The sequence below is a fragment of the Rhipicephalus sanguineus genome, chromosome 10 (assembly GCF_013339695.2).
Source record: "Rhipicephalus sanguineus isolate Rsan-2018 chromosome 10, BIME_Rsan_1.4, whole genome shotgun sequence".
Classification (NCBI taxonomy): Eukaryota; Metazoa; Arthropoda; class Arachnida; order Ixodida; family Ixodidae; genus Rhipicephalus; species Rhipicephalus sanguineus.
Genome location: NC_051185.1, coordinates 39,486,026 through 39,510,828, shown reverse-complemented (window position 1 = coordinate 39,510,828; position 24,803 = coordinate 39,486,026). Strand labels below are relative to the sequence as shown.

At 43.7% G+C, this 24,803-nt stretch overlaps 1 protein-coding gene and 1 pseudogene across 1 annotated transcript; both read right to left on the bottom strand.

Annotated features, from left to right (window-relative positions):
* Positions 1 to 1,892: 1,892 nt before the first annotated feature.
* LOC119371719 (uncharacterized) lies at positions 1,893 to 20,090 on the bottom strand. The gene is made up of 10 exons (XM_037642172.2): positions 19,905 to 20,090; positions 18,004 to 18,223; positions 13,253 to 13,401; positions 11,964 to 12,081; positions 9,268 to 9,326; positions 8,544 to 8,660; positions 6,545 to 6,622; positions 4,877 to 4,943; positions 2,654 to 2,740; positions 1,893 to 1,991 (listed from the first exon to the last, which is right to left on the bottom strand). The coding sequence occupies exons 1-10, from the start codon at positions 19,968 to 19,970 to the stop codon at positions 1,933 to 1,935; spliced, it is 1,020 nt and encodes a 339-aa protein (XP_037498100.1). The 5' UTR covers positions 19,971 to 20,090; the 3' UTR covers positions 1,893 to 1,932.
* Positions 20,091 to 21,491: 1,401 nt separating this feature from the next.
* LOC119371716 (RING-type E3 ubiquitin-protein ligase PPIL2-like) lies at positions 21,492 to 23,216 on the bottom strand (annotated as a pseudogene).
* Positions 23,217 to 24,803: the final 1,587 nt, after the last annotated feature.

The following is a 24,803-nucleotide window of genomic DNA, read 5'->3' as shown; positions in this document are numbered from 1 at the left end:
TTCTAGAGACCGGGAATGTTAACGTCGGAACATTCACAATTCAGTGATTCTTTGGCAATTGCAAATATGGCATAAACACTCATTAAGTCTATGCAAGCTCAGTGATTCCATATATTCCTTACATAAAGTAGCGCCTTTGTCAGCGCAAACATACACAATCTTTACAGTTTCGACGACACAAACATCTCATCGCAGCGTTAAAGGGACCGACAACCAATTCTTATGGTGCCTATTTTCTTTAGCGCAACGGAAAGCTTACCGGACAGAGTGTCTAATCACGGAATAGTAACGTGGAAGACGCAGTGAAACATTTGTAATCAGAATTTTTATATTCGCGGCGAATATGAAGTCGTATATACATGTGACAACACGTGCTAGAAACAGTGAGCACGAGAGCGGCTCGTGTTCGGGCGCGGCAGTTTACTGCACGTGCGTGCAATCCACGTGCATGCGCCGCGGCTCGACATAGATCACTGGCTGCTGCGAAGGCAGCGCCACTTCTCACCGTGCAACTCCTCTTACTACGTAAGCAGCACGGAATAGAGTGAGGATAGATAATATGATACATACTCTAATTTTGAGGACTAATTATGGCGCGCATGACAGCATCAGACTACGCGACTACGTACAGCAAAGTGATTCACTCCATAATCGAGCTTCAAGGCTCTTCCACTGGGCTGCGCGACATACCGGTTTTCGTTACTTTTAAACGTGATTTAAAAATATAAATCCTACTCACAACGCGAAAAGCATGATGGAATCTGTCACTATATTTCACGATATGTCTTTTCATTTCTACCAGGATCTAATCACATGTTCTGGCCAGTTGTTGGTCCCTTTAAGACATTCTTCCAAATCACTTACACATCAAGATTTAGCAAAGGTTGCTCTAGTTAAATAGTTCTCATGCAATGCATACATGCATGGTGCTATCAAAGGGGGTTAAGCAAATGTATAAATGTATAAAAGAGTACAAAAATGACATGTTAAAACCAGAGTCAAACAAGAGCACACAACTGAATAATTTACTCTGTGGAATGATGGTCAGTGCCATTAAGAAATCCCCCAACAGATCACCATCCTCATAAAGTTAGTAAACACATCCCAGTGCCGTTATTGATTTCATGGGTTAGTCTTTAAAGTGGTACCGATCTGTTTTTTTTTCGACAGTTCATTTGCAGTGTTAAATCAAAGGCCCGGGACCTCAAGACCATACAAAAAATAGTGCCCAGTCCTAAGAGCACCCTGAATTTTTCAGTATAATAGCTTTTCTACAGGCAGTCCCTGTTTCTCTTCCAAAGGTTTTACTGTATTGTGACGTGGTGACACAGAAGGCGACCACATCGGAACAACGTGATGCGACATGTTGATGGTCACTCGATAGACGACCCGGACATAATCCGGAGTGGGTGTCAAAAACGTCATAATGTCTAGCTACCAAGTGACCACCTCTTGGGTCATGACACCACAATCCAGTGGCATATACCCGAGGAAACTGAGATCGAAACTAGCTGTAGAAAATTTGTGATATCAAGTTATTCACGGCGCTCTTAGGCTTTAAGGTATTACTAGAGGTCTAGAGGTCCCGGACATTTCTTTAACACTAAAAAAATAAAATGTGAACCCTGTTGTGTCAGTACTCACTTTAACGTGGCAATCACAAACAGAACGACAATTATTTGCGCAGCACAACAAGAAATAAGTATAGCTCCATAGGAAGGCCCGCTGGTTATGTGTAACATAAACAAGACAAGCTGCATTAGCTCAGTCCATGCAGCACGCACCGAGGGTTAGTAGTTGTTAAATTCTCTCCACGCCTATTTGAATGCCATAGCATTCAAATGTCGGTAATCCTCCCACGATTGCCTCGGCGAAGTGTGCAAGCTGAGGCATTCTTTACATGACAGCGATCGATCTGGGACGGCGATAAATTCAGTGTCTTCTCCCGGACAACAAGCCAGTGGCCTCTGGCGTTAGAAGACCTAAGAATTCTTTGAAAGAAAAAAGAATAAGTTTAGAAAATGGGATGAGTGTCATGAAGCCATTTTCTGGCCTGTCAGGTGATTATTGCAAAGTCAAAAGTGTACCACTATTAAGCTATAACGAAGCAAACTAAATACAGCCTGTTCAGATTGCCCCTGCTCTTTGCATACTGTGTGACTCAAACTGACTAGCCCTAGCACCGTACACTTGTGCAGTGTGCGGTAGACTTGCATTATTTGACAACAGTTAACAACAATCGCATTTTAATCCAACAGTGGCTGAAATTTCTGGACAGCACACATGCCTTTTAAAAACACACACCGACCTAGGCCACTATTCTATAGCAATGTGTTACGCTTTTTTCTATGCTAGTCTAATCAAACACCGCAGTGGACATTTGATCTCACTGACAGCATGGGTGGACCATCGCTCTAACTGGCCAAGCACTAAAAAGCATTAGCATCAAAAAGGGCATCGCAACAAAATACTGGCCCTAAACCCACACTGCCCACCATCATTATTTTTATAGATACACCCATCATAGCACTTTGGGAGGTTTGAGAGGTTTCTTGATGCCCCAGAGTGAGTGTTCAGTTGTGAATAGATGGAGAGAACCAATTACTGATGAAAAAAAAGTGACTATAACAGTATTAATAATGATATCACTTACCTTGGTTAACAAGTCCATAATTGAAGTTCTTGAAGACGTGTAGCAATTCAATATGGAGATAGACTCTCATGAGAATGCAGAAGCCACCTAAAAGAAGCAAAACTGCGCCGTTAAATGAACACGCAACAACTAAAGTAATGCCTTTATTAGCGTTCCCGTTTCTTTCATTTTCCTGGCTCTTATATTGTTATTATTGTACATCCAGTGCAGGCAACAGAGGGAAATCAGAAACTTTGCATGAGTTACTACTATGGCCGTATTAAATAATGCCTTGACATTCGATGGCTTTTTTATTAGCACACACGCGTTTGCGGTTACTTAAAGGACCCCTGACACCGAATTTGAAACTCGAGATGCTTGTGTTGTTTGATAGTCCCTGCATGCGGGGGCACTTCTGACCGATTATGAGTGACGGAGGCGTTGCCTTTAAGATATTTTTATCTTGGTTGTTAAAGTAAGCCTGAGTGCTCATCTGAATTTTGAACTCCTATCAACCATAACCACTAGTATGACGTAGACGTAGGCCCCTTGTGACGTTGCAGAGGTAAAGCAACTTGTTTGCGACGTCACAGACAGAAATATTGCCGCGGGTGCATGCACTGTGGTATATTGCGAAGCATGTTTGCTCTCCCCCCTTCTCCTTCTTCGGTACGCTGTCGGCAGGCAGCGTGAGCTCTCCGTGTGTGTGTTCTCCAACTGGGCAGTTCAACAAGCGCGTGGCTGACGTCACCCAATACTGAGCGCATGTCATCACGCGTGCCCCCGAGGCGCGACCGCCGCGGCGCGGCGCTAGTTTCTTATCCTCTTTCGGCGCGCGTTTTGAACCTACACTAAAAATGACCATAATTAACGCTGCCAGGATTAATTAGACATCACATTGGAGCATTTACGGTGTCATTCCGTGGTTACAAGACATAGACCTACTTATTACAACATAAATGTCACAAACAAGAAATCGGCTGTCAGGGGCCCTTTAATCTGTGAAAACCATGTTGTTCATCTGTATCTGCCCTCATCTTTGCCAGAAACTTAAATTACTGTCACCAAACCAATGCAACCAAATGGTTGTTATAGTGCGTGCTATGTCGTGCTAACATCTTTCCTCAAAGTTTTGTGCACTAAATAAAAGTTTCCTCTATGAAAAAAACTTTTATTGGATGTTATGTTTTCCGGTGTAAGGTGTTACTTTTCCGTGGTCCAGTAAGAAATCTAATGATTGGGTTCTACTCCATTACGAGAAGAGCTTCTGGCTTGGTCCAACTAGCAGCTGAATCGAACGTTTTACATACAGGTCATGTAAAGGAGTACTGACACAAAATTTTGGATGCGAGGTAACTTGTGGGATAACTTGTGTGGGTACATGCATCATCTACAAATATCAATGGTTAATATAGCCTAGGACATATTTAAAATCAATTTTAAACTGAGTGTCGCGCAGCTGCACGTGAAACGCACCACCTCACGACATCGACACCAACTTGGTTTTAATGTAAACAACTGACAGCCACCTGCATCATGAGTTGGTGTTGCTGCCATGATCGTTGTGAGCGCTCTGTCCTAGCGGACCTTTTCAACGAAAAGAGGGCGACCTCCTTTATGGACTTGCACGGGAGTATAAAGGCTGACGTCCTTGCCTCGGCAGTGCGTTTTTAGGGGGTCATGCATATTTACAACCGCCCAGAGGGGATTAAAGCAGCACCCAGGAAGCCTTCGTTGAAAAGAGTTGTCAACGTGGCACTCATGTAAACATTGTTTTGTGTGCTCACGCAGCCAGCTATGTTTACGTGCAAACCACTCTGGGTCCCGCCTCACTCGGTGCTCTTTGAAACCGATATTGTGACTGGGCACTAAAAAACAGTCTCCAAATAATTAACCGTCGTGCGCTCGAGAAAACGAGGTTTCCAGCCATGTAAGTGGGTTGTTAGCTACTCATTGCAACAGAAAAAAAAAAGATGTTAAATTTTTGTGTCAGTATTCCTGTAAAGCAACCCATACTAAGAGGAGAAATCAAGAACGTTCCATAAGCTAGAAATTGAAAACCAACTGCCTCCTGGCCATATTTGCATATCATCTGTTGCCGGCAGCTAGTCCGAGCGTACACATGGTCCAACAGCGTTACTCTCTAAGCAGCATATGAATTGAAAAACACATCTACAACTTCCCTGAATATACATGCAAAAGAAATCGCATGCGAAGTGAATACACACACGTGCTGAAACACACCTGCAACAACATGCACAATAGGTGCGTCGGAGATCTCAATGGTTTTGTTCGGAAACCTGGCACTGATCTGAAACAGAGGGATGATGAGAAAGCCTGCACACGATGCAGCATACCATTGGCAACAACTTGCACCTCAGCGAAGAATACTGGCGTAAAAAAACATTATGCGAAGAACAAAGCAGACAAATGAATGCACAAAAATACACAGATAGTAACTGTTTTACCACTTAATGCAGAGCCGTATGTATTTGCAACATCAAAAGAGCACACGTATAATATTTTCTAATCTTTATACTTTTTTTATGTTAAATGAAAGTCTGGGACTTCAAAATCATAAAAAAGTCATGCACTGACAATTCTTTCTGCTGAAAACATCTGTCTCAATTCAGTGCGTTTCCAAAACACGTACGTGATTACTAATATCAGATGCACACTGAGAGCACGGTATGCATATCAAGCATGAATGAAGTACTGAATGTTAGAAAGACATGGTGAGAAACTTAACATTTAATATTTGCATTACTGTACACTTGAAACGGACTATCACATGATCACTCACAGCAGGTAAGAAGCCAACCAAAATCCGTTAGACACCAGTAGAGTAAAAAATTTCGACTATGTTCTCAAGCCTTTTAAGTGTTATCTCTTTCACAAACATCGCCATGACACTCGGTCACCGCTAGCACAATTTCAACGTCCCTCTCACTTATCGTGCAGATTACATAATGACTTGAGCTACACCCGCGTCTACGGCACCACTAATGCTTTTAACTTCTCGTCACTCCCGCTCGCCATACGCCTGTGGAACGATCTCCTGAACAGCATCGGCCTACAGTGTAGTCACGATAAATTTCGCGAGCATCTTCTCAAGCCATTTCAGTGATGATGCTTAGCTGGTCCATTTTATCCCATGATTCATACATCCCTCTTTTCCCTTTTCTCTCTTTTATTTCATCAGCAAAGTGATGCTGCTGCTTTAACTTTTGTTTATTATCTGCACCATCATCCCAGCTAGTACCGGTAAACTGCACAATTTGTGCACTGCGCTTGCATTTCGATCTGTCTAACACACTGTTGCATTTCTTTTTCTTTTGTGTGCGTGTGTTTCAAACTTACTGATTCATAATGTTTTATAATCTAACGTGCATATCACTAGGTTTGTACTTGCACATATTTTGCTGTACTAGCTGTTGTTCTTGATGTTAACATAGTTGTTACTTTTGTATATGACCTGAATCCCCTTACACAATGCCTCTGTGAGGCCTGTAGGGTATTTATAAATAAGTATATAAATAAGTAAATAAATAAAGAAATTAGTAAATAAGCAGACCGCAGAATTAAAACACGGTTTCAGCGAAAGTACAGCATGTGAACACCTTGTCGCATCATCAGGGAAGCGTTTAGTGACGTCATGACCAGGAAAACATGCCAGCATAGAATATGATGCCGCAGTTCTGTCTATGTAACAGGGGAATGAACTTGACCAAACATTACTTGAACAAACTCGTTAGTGGAATCAGCAATTAACAATTCCTGTGCCAATAGCAAGCTTATGCATGTGCATTTCGCATGATTGGCCTCTCACTTATTCTAGCTACCTCACAATGCCCCAAAAATTCATTCAAGATGAGCTTTACTTCCTGTTAAGCCTGAAATGCTATCACTTACCTCTAATACAAGAAAGAGTGGGGCTATCATGCTGAGTGCTACGTATGTGTAGACCAGCATTGGACGTTCTTTCCTCACCTGTTGTACAGAAGACAAAAAGGCGCTGAATTGAATTACGAGGCTCGATGTCCCAAAGCGACAGATGAGCTAACGTAGACTCCCAGCAAACGGAAAACTCTTAAACGGAATTGCTGATAAAATGGAACAACTGCCTCTGACATGATCGTATTCATACTGGAATTCTGCACCTGTGTTCATCTCTCAGTAAACAAAACTCCTGTAGAACGGAACATGTTATTCCTAGTCCCTTCAGGTTACGTTTAACGGGCGTCTAGTGTATGAGAAGTGCAATAGCGAGGTGCATTGGAATAGATTTAACACCTGGTGTTTTTTTAATTAGCACTGAATATCAAGCGTACTGCAACCCCCTACAACCACTGAGATATGGCAGCAGGTTGTGATGAAGGAAAAGAATTTTGAGGGCTTGTATCTTTGTTTAACACAACCTTAATGAAAACCAGCAGATAACAAAGCCAAGGAAGGCATAGGGGACATTAATTGTACTGTTTTAAGTGACTTTAATTATACTGTTTTAAGTGCACTGTAGTAATTGTGATACAGATGTGAAGAAGTGGACAAAAAGACAACTTGCCGCCGGCAGGGACTGAACCTGAAACCTTCGAATTATGCGCATGATGCTGTTACCAACAGAGCTACAGCGGCGGTTGTCCCCTCATCCACTTATCGGGTATTTATGTGCATGCAAACCTGCGAGCGTTAGTCCGCACTGCTCGTAGCCATGATGATGAGTGTGGAACACTCTTTCTCTTTGTAAGATGGCGTCACGTAGCGCGCGAACCTTTAATGAGCGGACAGCTGACCAATAACCTCTCGTAGTGATCTTTTCGTCCACTTTACTTTCTTCACGTCTATATGACAACTACTACAATACACTTAAAACAGTGTAATTAACATCCCCTATATCTTCCATGCTTTCATTATCTGCTGGTTTTCATTAAGGTTGCGGCAGGTTGTGAAAAGGACGTGCACCATGTCAAGCGATGTTTTCAAGTCTGAAAGAAAATGCTAGATAAACACTCTGTGGAAGAAACTCATGTGATCTAGGCTTGCTTTTCTTTTTCTTTCGTCCACCCTTCATGCAAAAACCTTCTGTACAGTGTCCCTGAGGTACTGACAATAAACAAACGAAAAGGCACATGCAGCTATTGTAACAAGGCAGACCAAGGTCTCTCATTTTCTATGGTCATTGTATGAACAAACTATTTATTGACAATGAAGTTCCTGAACAAAGACCTAATCAAGAATCCACAAAATAGGGGGGATTATTAATCAAGGGCTCGTTTCTTAGTTAGACACAACCTAACGAAACGAGCAGACAGTGACGCTATGAAAGGTATAGGGAACATTATTTGTAGTCTTTTAACTTTAGTATATAATCATGACATAAATGGAAAAAAAAAAAATTAAAGTCGATCAAAAATCGGCATGCTGCGGGTAGGGAACCAACCTCCAACCTTGCCCTATCTGTGGCAAGTTGATTTTTCATCCACTTTAAATTTTTTTTCCCATTTATGTCATAATTATATTACTACAGTTAAACGACTACAAATAATGTTCTCTATACCTTCCTCAGCTTCACTGTCTGCTCGTTTCATTAGGCTGTGTCTAATCAATAATCAAGCAGCACCAGATTGACAAATTCGTGAAAAGGCGGCGATAAATACCGGTACCTCCAAAACAAACCCCTAAAACAGCATCTGTTCTTAGATTTTTTTTTTTTTACTGTAACCTCGATTGCATCACGTTAGGATGGTACATCCGCACATCTGAATACCGGATTAATCAGGCTCAATTACTTCATTCAGCAATAACGACCACGGCAGCAATGACAAAGACAACAAATGTAATAACAAATGTAATAACAGTAAGAAATCAGCATGGATATTAGAGTCTGCAAAGCTTCAAAAAAAGCACTTACGCCCAGAGACCCAATAAACCACAAGGCAAGACCGTATGCAAGAATGATCGCCAGAGTTGTGAACTGCCACAGGGTACTATGAATGCCAGCATTCAGCACCAGGATCCCAAATATGGCCTGCATCAAACGAAAATCAAGCGTGTGGCCTTGTTATCCGTAGCACAACAACATTAAACAATTATAAGACTTTACGTGCCAAAACTGTAACGTGATTATCAAGTACACCAGCTGGGGTTCGTTAATGTGCACTTAAATTCAAGTACACAGATGTTTTTGGAATATGTTATCATCAAAACGGGCCACTAGAAATTGCCTTATCACTCAAGATATCAACCGTTAATTTTAAAAATGAACGATTTCTTCTGTAGGAATGCTGTGTGTAGGCACTCTATTCTACACTGCTACTTAAAATTATTTATATCTCAGACGGAAATATTTATGAAACTTTGACTGCCATTATAGCATGTTGCAGAGGCAACACTGGAATAATCGAGCGTGTTTGGAAAAAAAAATCACACACTGCAAATTCGACGGGAAGCATGTGTATCCTTGACTGTGTGTAGCATGTGTATCTTTTGGCTGCCAGTTTTGTTGTTAACTGGGCAGAAAGTGAAAATAGTTTAATTAGTACTGGCATCATTACAGCAGTCATAAACAAGCTAAAAAGATCACACATTTTATAAGAAAATCGTAAGAGTTGGAAGGTATGTGTGCAGCAACTTACATACGACACAAACTCCAGCTTCAGCATGGCGAGAAACTTGCAGAATGTTTTGTACATCGCTGGAGAGAGAAAAAGTAAAAAAAAAAAACATTTTATGTAAAGGATATGCTTTAGCAATGCCTCGGGTTGCAATAATAGTGATCAACCTCTGATGCAAATCGGTACATAGTGTTAGGCTTTGCTTCAGCTACAGAAGTAGTACATGCAGAGGTTGGAGGAATAGCAAACAAAAAATTTATGCCGATCCAACGCACACTTTGGAGTTAACTCAACATCATACAACTAAATTTGATACTTACAGACGTGTTAATTTTCATCGGATGCAAGGTCACTTGAAACAAATGTGCAGTCTTGTGCAGTGTTTATTGTATGCATCACACAGGCTGGAAAGATAATCTTGTAGTGGTCATGGTATGCGCACCATTGTTCACTAATGATCACAAACTGAGAAGTCGACTCAATGCCACAAGAATGAATGCAATGTGCGATTGTGTATGAAAGCGCACATTAAATGGCACGTCAAAAAGGTGAGGACAAAAAAAAAGGTGTATGCAGAAGGAAGCATGACACACATGAAATGCCTTACACATAATGCTTCTAATATCTATTACATCACTATCGTACATGAACTCAATCAAGTAAACAAGTATGCGCTCGATAGTACGAACCACTTGGCCCAGTATAGGGTAACCGAAGTTAGAGAAACTGTTAAATGCAGTCGTCAGATATGATTTTGCAGACGCCCCATTTTTCGAACATGCTCGATTCAAGTGGCTAAGCGATTCAAGTGAGTCAAGTGGCTAAACTCATTTGCCTCGATTACGTATTGGTCAACTTCTATCGGGGCTCGCATTATTTGACCAACTCCTATTATTCCTGTTTGTGAGGCTGGATTCTTGAATGACTCTGTCATCGACAGAAGTTCATTTCAAAGAGCACGTATTTTTATTCGGGAAAGAAACTTTGCCAACCTCTTTGTCAAAGAAGCCCAAATTCAAACCACACGAGTGCATGCAAGCATAATTAGTCCTGCTGAAAAGTGGAATAGCTCTACACTTGGTTAGAAATATGCGCAAGATGCAAGAAATTCTCTCGACCGTGTGCAAAGTGGCAACCGCAATTTTTCAGGCATTAACAACAGCGAACGCAAGAGTGCCACGCCAGCCACAATGTATATGTTTCGCTTTATCTTACTCCCTGATGTGCCTGCTTGCTTTGTTGAGATTCGTGCTAAAATGACCACCTTCGTCAATGTGCCAGCCCACTTTGCCACTTCTTGTGTCATTGCTACAATAAAATGTGGCACTACATTAAAGGGGCCCTGCAACACTTTTCCAAGTAGCCATGAATGGCTTCACAAAAGGAACTTATTGCCTCCCGAATCGAACGCCGCAAAACATTTTAGAGTCCGTTCAGTACGAGCGGAGTTACAGAGATTTGTCGCACGCTGTAATTACTTTCTGTCTTCTCTCGTCCCGACGAAAGCATTGGAAACTAAGCAGGGGGGATGGCACGGTGGAAGAAGGTACATCACGTGGGCCTCCTGACCTTGAGCACATTTTCTGTTTTTTTTTTCTTTCTTCGAACGCGTGGCGTACTTTCAATGCGAGTGAGCGCGGGCGGGCGAGTGGCGGCCTTTCGCGGCAGCCGCTGTAACTACCGAGCGCGCTATGTTCAAATCAGCCAATGGCGTGGAACCTGCCTGTGACGCTGTAAGCATCATTTTTTTGTCGAGAGAAAGAGCAAGCGCTTTTTAGCTAACTTTGCAAACTTATTGTAAATCCCAGGCCGTATGCTGCGCTATAATGTTTGGCTCGCGTGTTCTCGGGAGCCTCGACTACTGATCGGCGACGTTTTCTGACCATACTGAAAAAGTGTTGCAGGGCCCCTTTAATTCTACCTCGTTAAGCCGAGTGAAACTATACAGAGGCCCGAGAAAAGGAGAAAAGTCTAATGAATACAAGCAAACAAATGCAATTATCTACATTACTCAACACAATGCTAATTACACACATACAAAGGGTTTATCGATTTCCCAACATTGCTTTCACGTTGCCCAAAGGAGGCAATGACTACGGGTGCAGAAAATGGTGAAGTATTGGTTACTGTAAATGACGAAATGCAGATTAGCAATATGCATGGGAACGCAAGATATATGTTACTGCAACAGATTTCTCATGATGCATCGGTCCGAGTCCACCACTTTCGGGCTCAACTGTACTGTTCTGTTTTAACTACACTTGGCAATACTGTACTGTTCAGGCTCAGCTGTACCGCTCTGTTCTGACTTCACTCGAATGTACTGTACTGCTCGGGCTGTGACAGTTGTTAGTTTGCACTCGCCTTGTGTGTTTTCTTTTCCTGTGTCATTTGTGCTTCAGCAGCACGCAGCAAGTTTCTAGCTGCTTGCCGTGCTTCCTGTGACATTCAAATTTCTTGCTATCGCATTCACTGCTTCACCATTTTCTGACTGCACTTAAGGCTACTGTACTGTTTGGACTTGGCTGTACTGTTCTGTTCCAACTGCTAGTTTGGGCTCAATTGTTTTTGCACCGTCTATGCACCTTTATGACTTGTGCAACATGTTTTTTACCTGCACTCTTTTTGAAAGACTTTGTCCTCCTGCAAGCCGAGTAAACAGTATGCTGCGCTATTACCTCTTGTGAAAAAAGAAAATGAGAAACAGAAGACCTCACCTATCATTCCTTCGGAGACTCCAACGAGCACGAATTCTGTCCACGTCGGATGAAATACGGCCTTGATAGCAAGGATCGCCGATGTGCTCGTCAGTGTCATGGACGCTAACGCTCGATACTGCAAATTATATTAATAATAATGTAAGCGTCTCTGCAATACAGACGATCTGTAACACTCTGAAAATGCATTCAAAGTCATGTTGGTTTGAAAAGAGGCCTGTGCGAAGAGGCTAGTGCATTCCTTTTGAGGTCTCGGTGGTCACGTTGGGTTGAAACGAATGCGCCGGCAAAACTGCCACGGTGTGTTAGCCTTAGTAACGTTCATTTCTTGGCAACCAGTAAGTGCTGTACATGCGAGACATTATGAACAGATGTGAGCGATCTTTATCTAAAAAGTGTGTAAGGTAAATTGTAATGCAATATGATGAATTAGCCGCATTCCTTCCTCCAGTTACACAGTACAGTAAATAACTATAAAAAATTTCAAATAAAAATTTCAGGATCTTAAATTTATGCTGAAGCTGCACACTTTTCATGGATATTAAAGATACAAGAGAAATGTGTGAAACTAGATTAAGAATGGACAAATTTAACCCTTTTCGTCCCATACATGACCGTAACAAGGCCACACATTTTGCATGGCCGCTATTGTAAACTATCTAAGTTCGTCCACGGCAAGATCTCCCAATTTCTTTTACCAATGATCAGAGCAAGTCTGTGCGTCTAGTTCTCTTTTTCATGTGCAGAGGGCACAACAATACCATGATATCGTTTTCCACTACAGTAACTCAAGCTAAACTGATGGCACGCCGTGCAGTGGAGCCAAATTTTGGCTATATTTAATTTTTCTTTACTTTCTAGAAAAAGTATTCTTTTGAATGCATTAATTTTTAGTTTGTTTATTTAACATGCTGAATCTAAAGAGGTACAGGGGAAAAAAGGCAATTTGGGAATGTTTCCTTTAAAAAAATTGGTTGATTAACTAGCCCCTGGACAACATTTATCATGTTGGGCGAATCCATGGCTATCAACAGAAGGCAATCTACTTGGTCATTAATATGGTCTTATCCATAGGCGTGCGCACGGGGGGGCCTAGGAGGGAGGGGGGTGCAAAGTCAGCCCCAGACACTGACATAATAGGGATGGGGGTGCAACGTCAGCGCCATACATTGACATAATTGGGAGGGGAGGGGGAGGGCTGCAAGGAACCCTCACCTCCCCCTGAAGGGGAACCCTGCGCATGCCTATGGTCTTATCCAAATAACTGATGCAAAGGAAAGATCTCTTACCATAACGAGCAGAGTGTTGTGATAGTCCCCGCAGACAAAGTACTCCGTGACGCCATACAGAGAAGCCAACGCCATGCAGGCAATGTGTAATGCTATCTCATACTCGTGCTCCAACAGGACTCCAGAGAGGCCAAACCACGCTCCAAATACTGTCAAACAAGAAGCAAAAGAAACACAATGCAACAAACCCAAGCGACAGCTGCAGCTTTTAACTAATTTACAGCATAACGAGCTACTATTTCCAGATGCGTCCCCTCCCCTTCTCTCTCCTCTCCTACACTGCCCCCTTTCGCCCGCCTGTCGACCGCGTTCCCGCTCGCCCTGTGAGAATTAACGGCCAGGCTAGATGGAAGATACGACGCGCGTAGCGTCGCTCTTCGCGTTCGACGACGCGAGCTCGGTAGCATGCCCAACGAACGCCAACGGAACGCGATCGTGCAAGTGCTCCAGCTTCGCATCTACTCATGGTCCCCTTTAGCGGGAGATGGTGTAATTTTTGTCTCTCCTTCCTTTTAATTTCGTGTCCTCACGCTTTCACTCTTTCTGATTTTCTTTTTTTTTTTTTTTTAGTCAGACTTTAGTTAGCCCGCTCGCTCTTCACACACGTTTATCCTCTTCATCCTCCTTCTCTCAATTGAAGGTATTGGAGGTGCATGTCAAAATGCTGCTAAGAAACGAAGCTGCTGCCCGGACAAAGACAACACCCCAATCAGAACGTTGACACTAGTGACATCCCTCGCTTATCAACTTTTCATCGCACCCAGTGCATCTTCCTTTCTTTCTGAATGCTGAACTGGCACCAGCCACAGTTTTTGGTTTTGTTTGGTGCTTTTCCCGGAGGTTAACTTCACTGGTCGCGGAAGAATTCCTTCACCCAGCCCTACAGACCTATGTAAAACATGTTTACATTTAAAATGGCCTTTCATCCCCGTCATTGTGCACCGATGTACCATTCTCAAAGCAATGCTGCGCATATTTCCACAAATGTCCAAGACGAAGACGATGCAGGTGCATGATTACTACCCCACTAACCCCGCTAAGGGTTGCATCAAGAAAAGAAATCAGGTCAAATTATGGGCACAGTGCAATGCACATTGTGTGTTATCAGAGGTAGCAATTTTTTACCAGCTATAGTCGGTTACAATTTAAGAATGAATACAAGCTTGCCCCCAGAATTGCAGCCTGCCTGCCATTCATCAGTGCAAGAGAGTCATGCTGTGTGGTTTTCATTGTGACCATAAGTACTTGTTCGTTGCTTATGTAATTACTACGCACATTATTAATTAAAAGTTCGTCGTCCTACTCCAGGTGTTACGTTTCCCCGAAAGTGATTTTGGAATCTTTGCTGAAATTTGCCAGGAAGTTCGAGTTTTTCTACAGACCGCCAGGGACATGAACATGTGCCTGGATGAAAAAATTACCTAGCTAAACCTCATGAAAATGAGAAAATGCAATTGGATAAGACATCTATGCAAATTTTCTCTGGGTGGGCCTGTGACGGCTGTGGATGGAACACACATTTCTGCTTAGGCTGTAACAGACTATATAAATTTTCTAAATGGATCATGGTTCTACCTAGAGGAGTGGCATAAAGTTACACCCTCATCGAAATAAGGCCACTGGAGCTGGGAATCAAACCTACAACCTTGTGCTTGGCTGCAGAAAGCTATAGTCAGACCCACTTGGCCATCGCAATACTCACAAGTCATGAGAATACTTGGGGCAGGCACGTAGCCAGGATCTTTTTGCGGGGGGGGGGGCAAGGCCTAATTGTTCGAAAGAAAGCCTTTCCGTGGCACAAAGAAAAAAAAAAGTTGCCCGGGAATATAGAAGGCTGGACGAATTTCGGGGGGGGAAGGGGGGAATCCCTGGCCCCCCCCCTTGCCTACATGCCCGACTTGGGGACAGCACGAAAAGATGGGACAAGGGTAGACAACACAATTGCAAAATACATGTGTAATTGTGAAGACTAACTATAATTATCTACTAAGTGCAAGTTCACAGCATTTACGCACCATTAGCTGGTGTGTTCAACCTTTTATTTTGGCAAAAAAAGAAATAAGTACACAAGGAAACTTTGTTCTACAATTAATTAAGCCCAACTGCCTGGCGAAGTGACGAATTTTCTCTCTGCAGCCAAAAGTGCCCCGTCTAAACCGCGTGATCCACCTCACCTACGCAATGCGGGCCCACAATTTTGTAGCGATGTTTTCCATTTGATTCTATGCCGTTCTCATTGGCCACAGTTTTCAACCAAAGCCATGGTGGTATGCTTCACCGGATTCCCTTAGGCATCGCCTTCGCTCAACGCAAAGTGCATCTTATCAGCCATGCAGCCAGCCCAGACTGTGAATGCTGCCAAGTGTCTGAGCCATTTCCCAGCATCTATTTTGTGACTGCCCTGTCTACCAGTCACAAGTGAAGATTCTGACTTCTACACTGGCAGGCACCAGAGAAAAAGCATTTAGTGAAAGTCTTATTTTGTCTGCAATGTGAAACGAGACATTAGCAACAACAGCTACATGGGTTATTATGTGTAGTACTACGCATGGAGAGTACTGGACTATAGTCCGTTTCAACCTAAGAATGAAAAGTCAAAGTTTTGCAACAAGGGCAAAGCAACAAATTCAATAGCAACAAACTGGAATTGATGGATTGAAATAACTTTAATGTGATTGAAATAACTTTAATGTGATTGAAAGAACTTTAATGAACAAACTGGAATGTAATATAATAATAACTGTTGGGGTTTTACGTCCCAAAATCATGACATGATTATGAGGGATGCCATAGTGGAGGGTTCCGGAAATTCTGACCATCTGATTTTCTTTAACGTGCACCTAAATCTAAGAATAGGGGCCTCAAGCATTTTGCCTCCATCGAAATGCGGCCGCCGCTGCCAGGATTTGATCTCGCGACCTTCAGGAGAGCAGTCGAGCGCCATAACCACTAGCCCACCGTGGTGGGCAACAAACTGGAATGTTATACGAAGTAAGGCTAAAAATAAAAGCAGAGCGCAAAAAAGACGGGACACAAGAGACAAGAAGACAGGACGGGCGCTCTTCTTGTCTCTTGCGTCCCGTCTTTTTTGTGCTCTGCTTTTATTTTCAGACAATGCGTCAACTCGCGCAGCAACGCATTCTATGTAGTAAGGCTAGCAGCTAACTCGTTTAGCATGTGACCTGGCGTAATTCAAACAAAAACTCTGGCTTAAGGAAATGTGACTGCTGCAGCAAGCAAAGTGACCCTCGTGCTGTCTAACGCTTCAACGCAAATTTTGCAGTGACAACACAACATGTACAAAGGTATGGGCCGTCTGCTGATCCCTGCAAAGATGCGGTGCGCACGAATGTGGGCGACCCCGCCCGTTCAGTCAAATCACGCATTTTTTGCAAGAGTCACGCAGCCCTAACCTTCGGCACCCCTTCATGCACCTTTCACGCAACGAAGATGGCCGGCACATTTCATCTGTGCTAGAGCTGCAATCTTTGGTGACACTTGCACACCTTCGCTCTCACACAGAACGTATGACGCATGGGGCGATGCTATCGATTTGAACCTTGTGTGGGACATGACGGTAACGGCAAAACTGCACCTGAAGTGTCTACGTAGTTACTATCATAATATTATAAGCCCTGCCCACAGCCATTACCATCCCACACAAGAAGAATTTGCAGAGATGTTCCATACAATTAGGTTCACTCATTTTCATGACGTCAAACACTTCTGCGTGTTTAAGATAGTTCAATTTTACCACACAGATACATGTTTGTGTCACTGGTTTTCTTTTGCTACAGAACTTGAACATCCTGAAAAATTTTGTGAGAGATTATGACATCAGTAACTCAGCCAAAAATAATATTTCAGTCAGAAACAAAAAATTTTTACACTCCGATATGCCTAGGATTTTCCAAGAAAAAGTACTTGCACTTCAAACAGAAACCAGCTCGTGCAGTACTGCGTGTTTTTAGCAATTATTTGCAATTACAAGATAATTAATTATCTACTTACTGTACAGTTAGCCATGCCACATTTCTTCATAAAACAAATTCAATTACCCCGTGAAATTGCATTCAATAGTTATGTGCTGATGGCAAGCATTCCCAAAAAAATATTTAAAAATATTGAAAGGGCTTTGCAGCTCAAGCACGGTAGTGCTGAAGGAAAGGTGTAAAAGTGAGGAACGGAAAAGAAAGAGGGACAACACAAGTGCTGTTTTCCGTTTCTCGCTTTTACGCCTTTCCTTCAGCACTACCGTGCTTGTGCTGCAAAGCCCTTTCAACATGCACTTTAACCAAATAGCCCAAATAGCCATTCTTATTTAAAAATACTTAGAAATTCATGACAAAACGCCCCACGTCGACTTGTTAAACATGGTACTGCCTTCACCAAAGTGATGGTTTGAAGCAAACTATTTCACCCAGACTTAACATATAAAATCTTTAGGCAACAAGAATGCCTCATTTGCCATTAGCTTAGTGTTCACAGTCTCTTCCTTACCAACAGCGTACAGAAACGAGAAATGTAAGTCGCGTCTTGAAATGAGGACGCAGTGTCGCAGTGTCGTAATGGAATAGATCTGACAACCTTACGGAAACCACTATATAACGTGGTCAATCTACATGCCCATCACTTTTTCCTGTGCTCGAGTGGAGTGTCGCTCTTACCAATGACAAAGCGCGGGTAAAGAACGGTGTAGGAAAAGGAATGACAGTCCGGTACATGCATGCAAGGCAAAGGTATCAACTGACCCACACAGAAGAGGACGATGACATCAAACGCAAACGGGTCGTAAGGCTGCACCGTGATCTCACTGGTGTGAGTCGTGGTGGCGTTGATGGGCACGACCAGCACATCTTTTGCCGAGTTGACGAGCAGCGGGATGCCCATACCAAGTTGAACGAATACGTTGACGACATTGCAGAAAAGCAGCAGCAGCTCGTGCCAGGTGTACTTAAGGAAGAGGATGCTCTGCAGTCGAGAGGCGAAGTGCCAAAAGAGCAAAACACAAGTGTCACACACAATTTGGAATAGCCTTAACCCACATCCTCAAGCTTATAAGTGCGACACCTTAGCAGGTACTATACACGAAGTATAAAGAAGGGTGTAGTAAAGTGCATTCCTGTTTCAGTTTCAAATGAGTGTATAATAAAAAAACATGGCCATCATTATAACAAAAAGAATATGTTGACATAACTTTAAAGTAAAAAGTCTGCTAAGAAAACAGGTAGCTTGCTGCAGCATGATATGCCAATGCGCACCAGTTCTGAGGCAAGCAAGCTTCTGAGCAAAACGTACGATAAATGGGAGAGCTGAACTGTTGCTTTATCGATCAGGCATTGGATAAGTGCATAAGTGTAACTTCCCTGGCCCTCTTGTGATAAGGAGATTATCTTTCTGCGAGAAAGCGCATTAGCCAGTGGAGAAAGCTATGATATGATATGCACACGTACGAGGCCGCAATCAATGCTGCGAAAAAAACACAGTTGGAAGTAGAGTGTCATCCTCCATATTCGCTTTGTTTTTGTGTCTCATAGGTTTCAAGGGTTCAGCACTAAATGACACAAGTCCAAGTAAGCACTCACAGGTCTGAGTCATGGGCCATGCCCCCTACAGACATACTAAATGTTATGTTCAGGCCTCGTATATAATGTTGTTGTTGTTGTTAAATTACAATTCTCGCAACAAAGCAAGGACCTATGTGGCTATCTACAGGTTAGCAATGTGAATAAATCGTAGTTGAGCCGTACTTTGACACGACTAACTGTACAAATAAGCGCCTCTGTTATTATGGATGCATCTCAGCAGGCAAATTCGTGCAGCGTTAATAAGTAACAGTGAATTATGCATGAAAATTTGCATAGGCTGTTTCCACCAATCACGGCTTCGCACAACAAGTTGTACAATTAAGCAAGTAGACTGCAGGTTCGCTTAAACTTGTTTCGTCTGAGTTTACGAAACATTCGGCACGATTTACTACGATGATTCATCGTCGTAACAGTTACCATTACGAAAGGGCGTGCCCTTCCTCGTTATTTTTGTTATCACGTACTGTAAACAAAATATGCACAACTGCATGCTTAATCATCATGTATGCGGTGCACACTTCGAAGAAAAAATGTCGTGTGAGTGTGACGTTCGTTAAAGCAAAGTTGTCTTAGTATTACACCGCTGTCCATTGCTGCAACTGTACAGCTGTTTTTATTTTTCTCAGCCGTAAGCGAATGCGCGTTGTAAAACAGTGCACCTAAAACATCGTGTAAGCGATTTGTATACTGTGTGTTTATTACATCGTAAGTGAATTTCTTATGCTTGCAGTATATTCTGATACGCGCTCCGTTTACCTTGCGGTGCGAAGCAGACAGTATGGAACATACGCGCGACATAGCTTTCTCAAACACGCATATAACAAGCTTCCATGTAATATATATCTGAAAGCCCGTTCAAAGTTCCGTGCAAGAAATTCTGGCTAGGCACAAGCTCCACTAATGCCACAGTTCCTACGACCTCGAAAAGGTAGGAAGGCCTAAGACGCAACAGCGCCGGCTCTATCCCACACGCGTACCACATCGAATGTCCGATCACCTCAGCGTATCTGTCAATCGGTGATACTCGAAAAAGTTTTATCTCGAGAGGATAGACGTTCACTTACGCCTCGGTAGATCCTTGTGTAGGAGCCAGAATTGTCGTACGCTGGCAAGAAGTCCACCCGAGGCATTGCCGCCTCTTATCGCCATACACATAACTGTCATCAGAGAACTCGCATGCTGCTGCAATCTGCCAGCGGTAACGGCAGCCAGACAAGCGCCGAGGAAAGCACGTGGTTTCGTGTTTTGTTTGTGTTGTTTCGCAAACACATTTCCCTCTCCACTTTCGCTGACGCCTTGTTGCTCGACGCTCTTCGCAAATCTGCTAACATTAGCGAAAACAACGAGCTGTCGTCGTGAGACGCGCATCTTTGCTGAAGAAACGACGAAATATAATGAAATAATTGAAGGGTTATGTGTGCCTGGGTCCTAGTACGGTGCATGCTCGTGAGCTTCTCACGCCTGAAATGCGGGTGGCGATGCCACATCAGCGTTTCTGCACTTACCCTTCCTGACGTCACAGATTTCGCCAGGCGCAGACGTCACCACAGACGTAATTAAAATCATCTTGTCCTCAGCGGTGAACACCATAACCACTGTCAATGCTGCGAGCATCAAAAGATTACTTGTGGTTTGTACTGAGATTTAAAGGGTCAGAAGCAGCTACAATCGGATTTTTATACCCGTGATGTGCACATTCACGTGTGAGCATTCTGTGCAATCCAACAGGTGATGAACTATGTATCTTCCACTCACGAACACTGCTGTGATGCATTTATGATGCATAGCACAGTAAGGCAAGTCGAGCAAACTATTTCCCCGTGAAGTCAGAAAATCACTTTGGACCCAACGCCCACAAGAGGAAATGGAGTCAAGACGCTCCATTACTATGCACAACCGCCGTTACAACACATCACACTTCTGCACACGTTGATGATTTTATATTTTTATGCATGTGTGGGATGGTTCCCATTCAATGTGATTTTGGTTCACTTTCCTTGTAATTTGCTGGAACAATAATAAAGTAGAATTTTGTTAGTTTCCTAGCATGCAAAATGCAATGCAGGTGACAGGAAACAAAATATAGGTGTAGTATTCTTTATGTACAATGTTTATACACATGGTCATCAGGATCATCGCAGATACAATATTTCTTCAGACAAGCTTCGGAAACTTGTAGTTTCCAGCAGTGCCACAACAGTGGAGTTTTCGAGTAGTACCACAGGCAGTCCTGCTTTAAAATGCTCTTTTGTGCTTTCACAACTGCTTGTTATCTACATGTAGTTTGAAAGTTCTGTCTCACTTATTTCTCATTTAAGTATGACTGTAATGCAGCAATGGTATGCTTAGGCATGTGCTGAACAAACTTGAATAAAATCCCATGTTTCACGCGTATCTGGAAGAGCACAGTATTTTTCCTCCCAACAAATGCTTTATCATACAGCAGGTATATTGTGGCAGCAAAGACCATTTTTACATAAACAATGCCACATTCGAAGAGACGAGCCAGAAAATTAACTGGGCTGCATCTACCAGTGAATAAAGTCATTCCACGTCAATGACCAGTGTTCCAATCACGTGCCCACATCAGAAATAGTGCACGTACAGCATCGCAATGCATTTCACAAGCACGAACAAGAAAAAAACGATAAAAATGTGATTCCGAGTTTCATCACCAGCAACTAAAGTCACCAAACTTTCCAGTCACTGCTTTCACTTTCTTTGCTGGTGCTTCAGCCTCCGCAGCCTCACTAGCCACCTTGGCTGTTTCGGCCGGATCGATGTACTTCCCAACTCCCTTGTGGAACTCCTTGAGGACCCTCTTGGCTTTCAGCTTCTTTTCCATTTCCTCGCTGTCGCCTCGCTTTTTCTTTGTTTCCTCCTCTTCTCTCTTCTTCTTCAACTCCTCGTTGACCTCCTCGAACGGATCCACAAAGACGACGGCCTTCAAGATCACGATGTCTTCGATGGGACGGTCCTTATTATCCGTCTCAACAGCCTCGATCGTGTTCAGGGCATCTAGCCCGCCGACCAGCTTGCCGAACACAGGTGTGCTTCGAGTCCAGGTGTCGGCACGACCGGTACGTTATGAAGAACTGAGACTTGTTCATGTTCGGTCCTTCGTTCGCCATGCTCAGCATGCCTCTGCCCTGATGTACAAGGTTAGGCTTAAACTCGTCCTTGAACGGCTTTCCCCACAGGGAATCCCCTCCTTTGCCCGTTCCCGTCGGGTCACCACCCTGTATCATGAAGTGGCGTATGGACCGATGGAACTTGGTGTTGTCGTAGTAGCCCTTCTTGCAGAGTCCCACGAAGTTCTCGCACGTCTTGGGCACCGCGTCGCAGTACAGCTCGAAGTTGAGGTTTCCGTGCGTCGTCTGGAGCTGGACGTAGCCCTTCTTCTTGACCATCGAGTAACGCACGACGTCGTCGGCCAGCACGGCCTGGCTCGTGGGCGGTCGCGACTTCCATGACGGTGGACGTGAACGGAAGCCGCTACGGCTCCCGTCGAGTAGTGCGCGGCGTTGAACTTGTCGGCCTTCTTGACGACCTTTTCGGTCTTCTCGGCGGGAGGCTTGTACTCCTTGTCCAGGGTGTCCAGGATGGTGCGTGTCTCGGCGTTCATCTTTCGCAGGGTGTACTTGGGGTCCGACTTCATCCTCTCTTCTTCGGGGTCGATCACCTTGAGGTTGTGCTTGAGGTGGATGGAAACGGGAGAGGTTGAACTTCTCCAGGTCGCTCGGGTCCTGAAGCGTGATGATGTCCTGTCTCGTAAACGGTTCGTCCGTCAGCAGGTCCTTGAAGTTCTTGGCCTTGAGGTTCAGGTGGTCGACAGGCGTCATAAGAAAAGACGTTTCCGGTCGTCTTGATGGCGACAATGTGGGTGTTCTCGTTGAAGACCTTGTACAGTACGGGGCAGTGGTACTTGCCGTCGGCGTTCTTGACGAAGTTAAGTCGTATCAGCTTCTTGGCGTCGATCGGCTTGCCGCTGGCAGGGTCGATGCCGTACTTTCTTGATGAACGGGACGATGTTCATGATGTCGTAGATTATTCCTTCCGGGAGTGCATAGCGGGTGCTCGAAGGGCTGTAGCGAAAGCGCGCAGTGGTCGAACGGGAGTCGCTTGAATTCGGAGCCTTCGGCCTGTCGCGTCGCATTGGGACGTCGTCCGCCGTAGATGGTCGACCATTCCGTGGTCGTGAGGTAGAGCTTGTCCTTCTGATGCTGTCGCTTGCCCATCTCGTAGCTGTGGCTGTCTCACGCTTTAGGAAAACGCGGGTGGGAAAGTCGTGCACTCACAAGAGAACAGAAATCGTCGCAGTTATGCAGAAAGTCGTCGCATCGAAAAACATTCATGCGAGCGGCCATGACATTTGATGTCGCTGCGCTAGGTGCTGCCGCTTTTGGTTTGTGAACGGTAGTACGGTAGCTATCACATAAGCAACGTTTACTGACTTGACATTTCAACGTGCAATGAAGCAGTTAATTTGGCGAACGGTCGGGTTATGCCTATGCAAGCAATCACTGAGCAGTTTTCTAGTTGCAGGCACTGCTGTGCGCCGTACTCGTAACTAGATGCGTAATAAGAAATGTTTGTCATTTACCAATGATTGTGATTTGTGATGAAAACAGCGAACCAGCATGAAACAACTGACCGGGTAAGTCTTGCTTCCTTTTTTTTTTCACCGCATGCATAATAAATGCAAAAACCTACAACGTGAGGTGATCAAATGGACACGTCTTGACTGTGCTTTATTGTCCACGCCCAAGTTTCTGCAGAAAAACACCAAACTGCGTTAATAACAAAATAATAGATTGCCAATTATAGACCTCTTGCGCAGGGTGAAGTGAGCTGAGGTACTCTTTAGAACTTGTGTTGCTTGATCAGCAATTTTGAGCTGATCCTGCATTCACTTCCTCCTCTCATAAACGATGAACACAATTTGAAGTATCAAACCAATGGCTTCACAATCGTAAAATTGAAGTACGACGCATCAAGTCACAGCAGCATGGAATGAACTTCCTTATTTCCTTCAGGCCACATCTAATGCAAAGTTGGAGATGAGCTGCACCATAGTGACGTCATATCTGCTCAGCGAAAATCTCAATACCATTTTCAAATTCCAGTCCCCTAATATCCTACTATATAGATTGGGATTCCAGTTAACAGCTTCCCAAAAGCATTCCTTTAGCAGCCTGGGACAATATTAGCAATAGTGAGGAATGGATAGACCGATGGATGCAAAAATTTATTGAAAAATCCTCAGGTGTGCGACTCGGGAAACACATTTATTAAAATAAAAGACTACTTGGTTACGGTGGGTGGGGAACCTCCGCTGCAGGGCCCCACTGGCTTTGCAGCTTGCTGGGCAAGTTGCACCTACTTCGACCAATTTACGAGTGTGTCGTTAATTATCGATGAGACAGCATCTTCCAGACAATGCATGCACTGGTGTAATAGTATTCAAGTGTTGGTGTGGATTCGCACCACAAAGACAGGAATGGCAAAGTGAGCGAGTTGGTATATTGATTACAAGGATGATTTAGCGCTAAAAACAATCCAAGGACGTGAACAAAAAACACAAGTGCTTTATTTTCAAGATCTTAAAGTGCACTGGTCACCCTGCTCCAAAATATAAAGAGATCTTCTCGTGCAGCATTAGAGAGGGCTTGCTGACACATCTCGAGCCATTTTTATCTTCATATCATGTGCCTCGCTGATTTCCCTCGTCATGCGGTCCACTTGTTGGAAGAAAACCAATGTTTGCACAAAATCAGCTGTGCATCTCCAGTTTCGGCGCAGATGCACCGAGTGTCATAACTTTGCTCAACTGCTGCTCACACCTCGTCTGAGCAGCAACACGCACGCTCACACCGCATACATTTATAAAACAGAAATAAAAACATTGCAAAACAAAATGTTCATGTAAAAGTTCTTTATATGTAAGCTCCTTCATCAACACA